The sequence below is a fragment of the Tasmannia lanceolata genome, unplaced genomic scaffold, assembly GCF_043159265.1.
Source record: "Tasmannia lanceolata isolate RefF3 unplaced genomic scaffold, GAP_Taslan_0.1 ptg000044l, whole genome shotgun sequence".
In the NCBI taxonomy this organism is placed as follows: Eukaryota; Viridiplantae; Streptophyta; class Magnoliopsida; order Canellales; family Winteraceae; genus Tasmannia; species Tasmannia lanceolata.
This window is the reverse complement of record NW_027518721.1, coordinates 16,173,084-16,183,610: the sequence shown is the minus strand read 5'-3', so window position 1 is coordinate 16,183,610 and position 10,527 is coordinate 16,173,084. Positions and strand designations below refer to the sequence as shown.

At 39.8% G+C, this 10,527-nt stretch overlaps 1 protein-coding gene across 1 annotated transcript; it reads left to right on the top strand.

Moving 5' to 3' along the window:
- The first annotated feature begins 4,247 nt into the window (after positions 1-4,247).
- On the top strand, positions 4,248-5,885 carry LOC143863855 (uncharacterized). Its single transcript, XM_077374636.1, has 2 exons — positions 4,248-5,170; positions 5,682-5,885. Exons 1-2 carry the CDS (start codon positions 4,344-4,346, stop codon positions 5,686-5,688), a joined length of 834 nt encoding a protein of 277 aa, XP_077230751.1. The 5' UTR covers positions 4,248-4,343; the 3' UTR covers positions 5,689-5,885.
- The last annotated feature ends 4,642 nt before the right edge of the window (positions 5,886-10,527 follow it).

Sequence of the window (10,527 nt, the reverse complement as noted above, 5' to 3'; positions counted from 1 at the left end):
CCAATCTTATCCGAGAAAATACCAACCCAATCTGAGCCAAAATTGAGTCGAACCTAGTTCAGGCTTAGCCGGACCAAATATATAAGTGCATATATCGTTCTAAAATCAACTAGGGGTGGCAACCGGAGGGGTGGAGCCGGATGTTGTATTCCCCGTCCCCGCCTCAAGGGAAATTCCTTGTCCCCGTTTCAGGGATGGCGGGGAATCTCCATCCCCACCGGACAGGGAAAATTTAATCCCCGTCCCCACCCCGCACACTATGCCTAAAAACTCACCGCACTGTTATAATAACAATTTCTACTCTTTTAATCTAATCAAACAATTATTAAATAAGAATCCAAAGTTTCAAACTAAAACATAACACTTTATGGAGGTAATTTTGTAATATTAAAGATATAGGGATATTTATGTAATTTTATAGACGAGGATTATGGGGCGGGGCCATAGCCATCCCCATCCCGTCTCCGCTTTGGGGAATTTCTTTTTAAACCCCTATCCTCGTCCCCATCCCTGCTTAAATCGGGGAATCCCCGTTCCGTTCCGTGCAGAGAGGAGTGGGGCAGATCCCCGTTTTCACAGGCCGGTTTAATTACCATCCCTAAAATCAGCCTTTCACTTTATTGTGAAGGGCAGATACGAAACTCACTAAAAAACATTTCTTTTTATCTCAGACACCCTTCGCATTAAGGTGGGAGGCTGAACCCGACACACTTAATCCCAGCAGGCTCCTGTTGGGGTTCCACGCAAAAGCAAAATAGTCCTACGTCGGTAAAGTGAAGTGGATGGGGATGGGTTATAAGGGAATGGACACCCTCCCTCTAACGGCTAGCTTTTAGGGGTAAGTTCTACCCGGTTAAATTCCCTACAAATGGTATCAGAACTCAAGGTGTGGTAACCCCAGTTTGCCTCCGAGGGCAAGAATATCCCTCGGGAAAGATCTCGGAAACCCCAGTGTAGGGTCTCTTGGTTCTCACGTTGCCGCCGCGTGGAGGGGTGAGATTGTCCATGTTGCTTCAGCATGGAGGGGGGATTGTTGGGGTTCCACGCAAAAGCAAAATAGTCCCACATCACTAAAGTGAAGTGGATGGGGATGGTTTATAAGGGAATGAGCACCCTCCCTCTAACGGTTAAATTCCTTACACTCTCTTTGCAATAATTCATTATATTATCGTTTGAATGGGTATTTATATGATGCGTGTGAATAAAAAGGTACAAGTGAGGCCCACCTGTTCACGACTTAATCAATTATCTATTAGGCCTTTCAACGGATGGGCCATGGAACAAAATCCATTCTCAATGGACAATCTTGACCCTTGATGTATTCCGATCATAAATTGGAGCGTCAATATCGTCAGATGGGAGTGGATTTTGATGCATGTCTCTTTCAAGTAAGGCCTAATAGATAAATTGCTTTGATTATTCGGCAAGTGGGCCCCAGTTACCCTTATACTACTCTTATTTTGGAGAAGGAGAGACTTGAGAGGACAGGAATGATTAGAGAGTGAGAAGTGGCTAAAAAACAGGAAAAGGTCGATTGCATTTTGGGTAGAGTTTTATGTTTCCGTTTTTCAAGCTTTTTTACCCTTTCCTCACTCACACGCTCTCGTATCCATCCCTCTCCCAGCTTCCATGACCATTGAGTAAGCTAATTTTTCAGGAAAAACAATTCATGGTAGCCAAACGTGCCCTTAAATGCAAATAAAAAATACTAACTTGAACAACCTTTTTTTTTTTTGATGGGCATGCTGGGGTTAGGCGGACCCCTACCAGATATATTAAGAAAAAAGCATATTACAATCTTTCATAGAGGGACCCCAAGGAGTCCGAGGACAAAACCTCTACAAGGGAGGGGGACAGAAAATTAGGGGGATATTATCACCCTTAAAAAAATAATTCTGTTTAGAAAGGATGTCTGCTGCTACATTTTCTTCTCTCCAAATATGGGAAATTTTCTAAGAATTTAGATTTCTGAGCTTACTTTGGATCATGGCAAGAGTTTGGATTTTCCTCCAAGGGCATGCTTGGGTACCTTCGATCACTTTGACGGCATGGATTGAGTCGGATTCAATCCATAGGCTGCGGATGCTGAGATTCTCTGCTAGATTTAGACCGTGAAGGATGGCTTCGATCTCCAGGTGGTGAATAGCTTCAGGGGGGACGATTTCTGAGAACAGGCCAATGAGGATAGCTGAGATGGTCTCTAATAAGGCCACCAACAGAACCAGAGTTGTCCATGAGGGATGCATCAACCGTGAAAATTATTCCATGAAATATTCGTGGGCCCAACTGTGTGAAAGGGGTTGAGAAGGAATAAGGCGGAGAGAATTAAGTGGGCAAGAGTATAGTGCAAAACTTGATTAGGTAAAAAATACGATGGAAAAAGTCGAGTTCAATTTGGTATTTGTTAAAAAACTTCTTACTAAAATGGTCAAACATACAGAAATATGAAAAAAAAAAATGTATTTGATATATTTAAAATTGGGCGACGATATTTTCACCCCCTGCATTACTCATGCGTCCCCCTTATAACGTGATTTGACATAAAAAAGCGTTAAAGTTGCCCACTTTTCACGTCAAATCACGTTATAAGGGGACCGTGCACGTAATGCAGGGGAGTGAAAATAACATCTCCCATTTGTCAATTACAAAATATAGTGAAGGTAAAGGTGGAAGGTTGACCAAAAATGCATTTAAAGTTTTGGCTACCATGATTTTCTATTAGTTTCTCTAGGGAGAGTGTGGAATCCAAACATGGCTAAGGGCATGTTGGCTACCATGAATTTTTTTTCCCGTCAGTCGTCAGTCTGTGAGTTTTATGCAAAAGAAAGATTTGCCAAGAGTAGTGATGGGAGTAAAAATCATGGAAAGCTAGTGAAAAGAAAATATAAATTTAGAATTATTTTTTGGCTACTCATATTGGCACTTCCACGTTTTGATAATTGCACGAACTCTTCTAATTTATTATTTAAACGTCTGTCAAAAGGTTATTACTGTTCCCAAAACAGCAGCCAATTAACAAAGAAAAGACAAGCTAAGTTTGTGTGATTATCAAAGCATGGAAGTGCCAATATCAGTAGCCTTTTTTTTCCCTCATTTCTTAGATGCTTTTCATGCTTCCCTCCCTCCAATCCTATCGAGGCTTTCCATCCCCTGCGCATTCCCATTTGGTCCCATTAATATTCCATGCCATATTTTTTCATGGTGGAAAAATATTTCTTCGAAAAATATTCCTTCTATATTGTGGAAAATAAAAAAAAATCCTAGAAAAAAAATTTCTACCTCGTGTATTTCAAACAGGGCCTAAGTAACTACTCATTACTCGAGTAACCAAAGCCGTGAAATTACCTTAAATTTAACTGTGCGTGCTCAAAATAGAAATGTCGAACCTATGAACCAAGCCGCTGCACTTTTTCAATTGCACTCTTTTCGTCTGGCTGCACAAAAGCTCGGCAGCGGTCAGAATTTGGATTAGATTTGGCATACCATTTCACGGTTGGTTGTCAAAATGCATTAGACTCCCATTGATTCCCTTGGATATCTCTCATGAAATAATTGCTTGTCTCTTTCTTCCAAAAGCAAAGAATTATTGTTGAATTTTCTAAGGAATGATCTCGCTCTTTGTCTCTTTTCTATGTCTCTCCCTATATTGGTAATGACACCACCTACTTTTTCTCCTACTCTCCGAGCATATGCCGTGCAACGAAACACAGCTGCACAATTTTCTGAGGTAATTCTAGACAAATCAAAATGCCTGACTACTCCCTTTGACTTCCTATTCCACTACTCTCCGAGCCACTGACTACTCCCTTTGACTTCCTATTCCACTACTCTCCGAGCCACCCCAAGCAACAAGCACAGCAGTAATTCGCACTCGAAAAAGCATTAAAGTCTGCCTCATCATTCACATTACAGGGAGCGAATTATCCTAGAGGGGGTGCGAATTTATCATCACCACTCTTTATCTTAATAATTTTTTAACTTTTCCCCTCACACGATGGAGAGCATCTGCTGGGAGTTAGTTACTCGGCGATTTCAGCGTTCAAACAAAATTGTTGCCACGCATACGCATTCCACATGTATCATAGCCATTGCAACACTCCATAGGCATGCCACGTGTACGGTTGAGAATCGTTACAGAACACCTAAATCAATAGCCCGAGGACCGTACGATTTCCTCAAGAGCGAAAAGCTTATTAAAAGCCCTACGAATCGTGTGTCCTCTCTCATTTATCAATGTTTTCCTCTCTCTCTCTCTCTCTCTCTCATCTCGATCCTTCACAATCCACCAAAATCACTTATTACAGAGCTCTGAGCGTTGAATAAAAAGCTTCGAATCCACAATAATGGCATCTTCTCCGTTCAACAACCACACAAAACCTCTTCTTAAAATCCGAGGCCGTTCCAAAGCTCCAATGCAATTGGAGAATATTATACAGATTATCGCCTTAAAACGATCATCATCAATGAAAAATAAGCAGCACAGTATGTCAGAATCAGATGCGGAAGGTTTGAAAGTGCTGGAGGGGGATTTCGATCTGAATCTGAGATTAGGTTCGAAACCGAAGATTCTAGGAGCAGAGGAGAATCGGACGGTGGAGAGAGATTTAAGAGCTAGTATTTTAAAGTCCGGCGATATCTTGCCGGAGTTTAAGATCTCATCGGAAAATTTTACCGCGATGGTGAAAAAGCGAGTGGAAGAAGTGATAGTAGTTGTAGAAGAAGAAGGAGAAAGAAGAGAATTTTCTGAGATTACGAGTCTTCAAGAAAAACAGAACCGAGACTCTGAAAACGAGAAAAATCAATCCCGAAAAGCTATACAAGGAGAAGAAAGTGATTTAGAAAACAAGGAATGGAAGAAAGAGAATCGATTAGGTTTTCTTTTAGAGGCAGTTCGTCAGATTTCTTGTGATTTTAAAGAAGAAGATTTATTAGTCATGAAGAGTAATGAAAGTGAAGAAGAAATTCTAGCCGAGAAGGGAATAAAAATTGAAAAGGAAAAGAAAAGGAAGGAGTGCTGGATGCTTGATTTTTACGAGGACGTTGAAGATTCAGGTCCTGTTGTTCGATCGAAACGCGGTAGAAACCAGGTACTACCGTTTCGGTATCGGGATTCGGTACTTGAGCCTTGGAAACGGATTCCGAGACGGAGATCGAAACCGGAATCGAAACGGTGATTTTTCTTTTCCGTGTAATTTTTTTCCCGGTTTTTGTAGATCCGACTGTCATGCAGAAACAGAAAAATTTGATGAGGTTCAGTAAAATGCTGATTTCTCGTTAACATTCGGATTTTTTTTTATATTATATTTTTACTCCCCATACATTACGTATGCGCTCCCCTTATAATGTGATTTGAGTGAAAAATGGGCAACTTTTAGCTCTTTTTGCGTCAAAATCACATTACAAGGGGGGCGCAGGTGTAATGCAGGGGGTGAAAATATCATCACGCTATTTTTCTTTTGTCGTTTGTCAGAAACGGAGGATTTTCTGAGCGGTTTTCCGTGGTATAAAATGATGAAAAAGCGTGAGGATTTGAAGTTTGTTTTGGGAGATGATAAATTCGCACCCCCTATAGGATAATACACACCACTTAGGAAGTGGTGCGAATTATCCTATAGGGGGTGCGAATTTATCATCACTCTTTGTTTTTTGTTTTACTTTTCGTCTGTCTTTTGTGCATACAGGGAGTAAAAGGTGCTCTGCTGCTGAGTCTGCTTGAGACATCGCCAGAGCCAATTGGGAGAGCGGCAGCTAAAAGTTGGAGTCTGTAAGATATTTGTTCTTTTGAAATTCATTTTTATATAGATGTTTATTTTGGGTGGGTAAGCTTGGGCTTATATATATGAGAAATTATATGATGAATGTTAAAAGAGTTTCAAGAAGGTATGAATGTTAAAGAGCCAAATCGAAGAGCCAAATCAACTAGAACTCAATAGTTGCCCGCACTGTGTGTGGTAAGATGAAGTCTGAACTCAAGGACCTAGTTCAAGACTTAGTTCACTACGGCTCTTTCAGACGGAAACTTGTTAACACTAAGTGTAGGTTTAAGTCCGAAAGACACCTACACCCATTGCACAATATAGTCGCTTGCATGTATTTATTTTTTATTTTTTATTTTAAATCAAGTGGGAGACTGTTATAACTGATTTAGAAATTTAAAGTTTTTATTTAATTTTCGAAAGTGAAAACGGTTTTGCTATTAATGTGGAAAAAAAAAACGTTCGAAAGAATTAATGAATGTGAAACGTTAAGGGCAGTGAGAGAGATTTTAGGGATTCATTTTCCTATATTATCTCACCCACCTCTTCCCTTAGAAGTAAGGCTCTTGAACATTTTCTTTCTCTCTCATCTCAGATGATTTCTTCTTGAGGATGCACCATCTTCTTTCTTGGAAAAACCTCTACATCAGATTCTTGGTTTTCACATATTTTGATCCTTCATTACTTTATTGATTTTTGCGATACGGCATGATGAGTTCGTGGGATCAATTCCCTGCACGGAAAAGATCTTGAAGGATGGTTGAATCTTGGGAGCCAAACGCTGGTGAACTCAGTGCAGACAGAGGCTTTTTGACTTTAAAGAGATCGCATTTCTGACGTGCCTCGATCCATTAAAACAGGCTATTTCTAACCTTTATCTTGATTATTATATTTTCATTATTTTGATAGATTTTAATTATATCTATATTAATTAATATTATCAGAAAATTCCTAAATAGATTATTTGACAAAATCTCCAACAACAAGGGGTTGGGAAATAAAAGCAATGTTAGAAATTGTCTAGGCAATGTTACAAAAAGCCATTTTGCGGCTATTTTTTTCAGTAGAAAATATCCACCTCCCAGCAGATTTTGTCGTATTCATTTAATTCATCAAAGGTGCTTGTTCTCTACGAGGTGTGTAATGGCTTTTTGCGAAATTGCCTAGACAATCCCTATATTTTATAAAGGGGAATGATGCTATGTGGCGGAATATTTAAGTGCACCCATAACCCATTAGCCTCTGTTGGGTCCTCTAATCAGTGATTGGACAGTCTTATGATTAATATTTTTTTGTCATGGAAAATTTAAAGTGGGTTCCACGAGATGAACGGTCCACATCTTGTTGTGTGGGCTTAATGAGGCCAATCGATGTCGCTCACCGGTGTTTCACGTGGGTGCATTATATTATCATTGGGGAAATGATATATTTGCCAATTTTTTTTACTTGGGACAGTACCCTCTTGAGAAGCACTAGCGTAACAGTCGTAAATACACCGAAAAGGGATGTCCCAAGTATAAAAAGTGGAGGATATATATCACTTCCTTAATCATTCTCCTATGTTATAACACCATTGGAAAGTGACCAAATAGTTGGTGTATCTTTTTTATTTTCGAAACGAAATACTGTTTTAACAGATACAAATAGGGGTGTCAACGGATCCACTTCGGGTCGGATCCACCTATCACCTATGTCACAGTCACGATCCATTCAAATTCCTTATCGGTCGAGTCAGATTCGGATTGTTCTACGGATCCTACTTTCCACGTTATGATCACGATCCATTTTAATTCGGACCGTCCATTGGAGTGTCCTATTATGTCCCACTAAGCTAAGTAAACAATTAATTTTTTTTTAAATAAATTAAAATGGCAGTCCACTATTAATGAGTCTCTACGCATTTTCTTCAACTAAATTAAAATTTAATATATGTTTAATCTATCTGTAAAATAATGCTTGTAAACAATAAAACTAATCAAAATTACACAAACGAATATAATGTATAACTGTTATCAAAGAATATGATGAACAAATTTAAAAATGATGAACTAATATAAAAATGATGAACTAATAATGTATTCATGGCGGCATATATGTTCAATAGACTAGCATAATGAAAGTAAAAACTGAGAAAATGAATCAAGAAAAATAAAGACTCACTATGACAATCCTCATCAACATGACACGGAACCATCCAAAAATAGCATTGCTCTTCTAAACCATTTCTAAATAGTGTTTCATTATGTGGTAAGAGAGGTTTTGACCAAAATACCCTTTATAGAACGGTTAGCAATAACAAAATTTGGAGGGTATTTTTGCAAAACATTTCGGATCGTGAATATCCAATGGGCATCTGTGGTGTGTCCATACACAATCCGAGATTTTCGGATCCCAGATTTGATGATCTGAAATATGCCCATGGATCCTATTCCTATGCTTAGATCCCGTTCATTAACGTTCGGATTCGGACGATCCATCGGACCGTCTGGATCCATTGACACCCCTACATACAAATACTTGATTCGTTATGTGATCTAATTAACTTCTAAAGGGCGGACAAGAAGTCTAAAAATGCTTAAATTGGCCTCGCCTAATAAAGGAAACGTTGGAAAAGTTGCCGTGTTTTCCATGGCCTGTGGGAAGGTAAAAATAGAAATGTCTTCCCTAGGTTCTTTAGAAAACCTTGGTATAAAAACTCTTACTCTTGCCCGAAGAGTGTGGCGGCAAGAGAAGGGGTGAGAAAGAGAGAGAGAGAGAGAGAGAGAGAGAGAGAGAGAGAGAGAGAGAGAGAGAGAAACAAAGAGAAGGAGATAAAAAGAGAAGTATTCTTGGATTTTCTTCTCGGAGGTTTTCTCTAAGCTCTGTTTGGTTGCTTGTAGATGGGTGGGAGATTAGGAGAAAAATAAGTCAAAGAGGAAAAGACAAGCATGGAAGACTGGGAGAAGATTAGGAGGGAGATTTGTGAGTGGTGTTTGGTTGCATGAGAAAAATAGTGGAAAATGTAGGGTGGAAGAGAGAGAAAAGGAAGAGAGAGAAAGAGAGAAAAAGAATAAGACAAGAGAGATTCTCCTAATTCCCCACACAAATTTCTCCATTTTGGTGAAAAAAGGGAGAAAATTGTGTGTGTGTGGGGGGGGGGGGGGGCATCTCCGCCACGTAGGCGCCACCTAGGATAAAATGCAATAATGATGTCTAGAAGTTGTCTAGTGGTTAAATGTCTAATTGACAACCAAACATGTCTTGGAGAGATCTTTGGAAGATCTCAAGCATTTGAAACTCCCACAATCCCCCCAAAATAAGCAAGCAAACAGAGCGCTAGGGTTTCCTTTTGGGTTTTCTGGGGATACTTTCTTGTACGATATCGGTTGAGAAGACTAGGAAAGTGTTGCAGGTTTGGTTTAATCCATTGTAATCCTTGTATATTGTTTTTCTTATAGTGGAAGATCATGTTCTCACCCATGAATGAAGGCATTGACCGAACCACATAAAATCTCGGCGTTCATCTTGTGGCTTGTGTATATTCTACTTATATGTTATTTTGTGCATGATCGGATCGGATTTGCCTGACGAATTTCCTCAACAAGTGGAATAGAGTTCAGGTGGAGCGATCGTCGAGGTTGGGTAGAGTGATCGTTGTGTTTTGATTAGATTGTTGTTGCAGTGATTGTCGGAGGGTAGAAAAATTATTTAAGAGATTCTCATTTGAGGTAGTGCCCTACAACGAGAAGTGTGAAGTATTTAAAATGACAATAAAATCGAGTCCTAGTTCAACAGGCTTGGCTAAGGCATTGAAGGCAAAGGGTGGGAAGCAGGAGAAGATGACGGATGGCGAGTGGAAAGACATGGAGTCTAAGGCGAACAATTCAACTATGTCCGGTAGATAATGTTATGTTTAACATTATGGAAGAAGGATCCGCGCTTAAGTTGTGGGAGAAGTTGGAAAAGCTTTACATGTTAAAAAGCTTCGCCATCAATTGTATCTGAAGTAGAAATTGTACGAGTTGAAGATGTAGAAAGGCGGGAATCTTCTGGAACACATTACTGTGTTCAACGTACTTGTGGATCAGCTCCTGAGGGTTGATGAAAAGTTGAAGCAAGAAGACAAGGCCCTTTTGCTTTTTTACTTCACTTCCAGATTTGTATGACAACCTAGTGACGACTTTATTTTATTGTAAGGATATAGTAAAGCTAGAGGAAGGCAAGGCATCGCTCTTGTCGAATAAGATGCGGAAGAAATATGTTCTTAATGGGAGTCAAGAGCATGAGTTGGTTGTTCATGATGGGAATCAAAGAGGAAGGTCGGGTGAGAGAAGATCGAGAAAAAGCAGGTCAAGATCAAGAGTCAGTCGAAAGGGTTTACTATGCTATCATTGCAAGGAATACATTCACATCAAGCGAGATTGTCCGAAGCGACCTGACCAATCGAATAATGGGGCTACGAATATGGTGGTGGCCATAACGGATAAGCAAAGCGAAGAGGTTGGAGATGTTTTCATAGTCTCCATAGGTAACCATACTTCTCATGATGAGTGGATTCCAGATCCAGGGTGCTCTGTTCATGTATGCTACAGAAGAGAATATTTTCATACGTTCATGGAGACAAGGGTAAGTGTAGTGTCCTTGGGTGGCGGGTCTATTTGCGAAATTATGGGAGTTGAAACGGTGAAGATCAAAATGTTCAATAGAGTAATTCGTTCTTTGGGCAGTGTGGCCTTTGTCCCAAAGATATGAAAGAATCTAGTGTCACTTGGCCGGTTGGACTCCAAGGGTT

Bases quoted from the DNA above. Each gene is read 5' to 3' on its own strand.
- LOC143863855 (XM_077374636.1), top strand. From the start codon at position 4,344: ATGGCATCTTCTCCGTTCAACAACCACACAAAACCTCTTCTTAAAATC.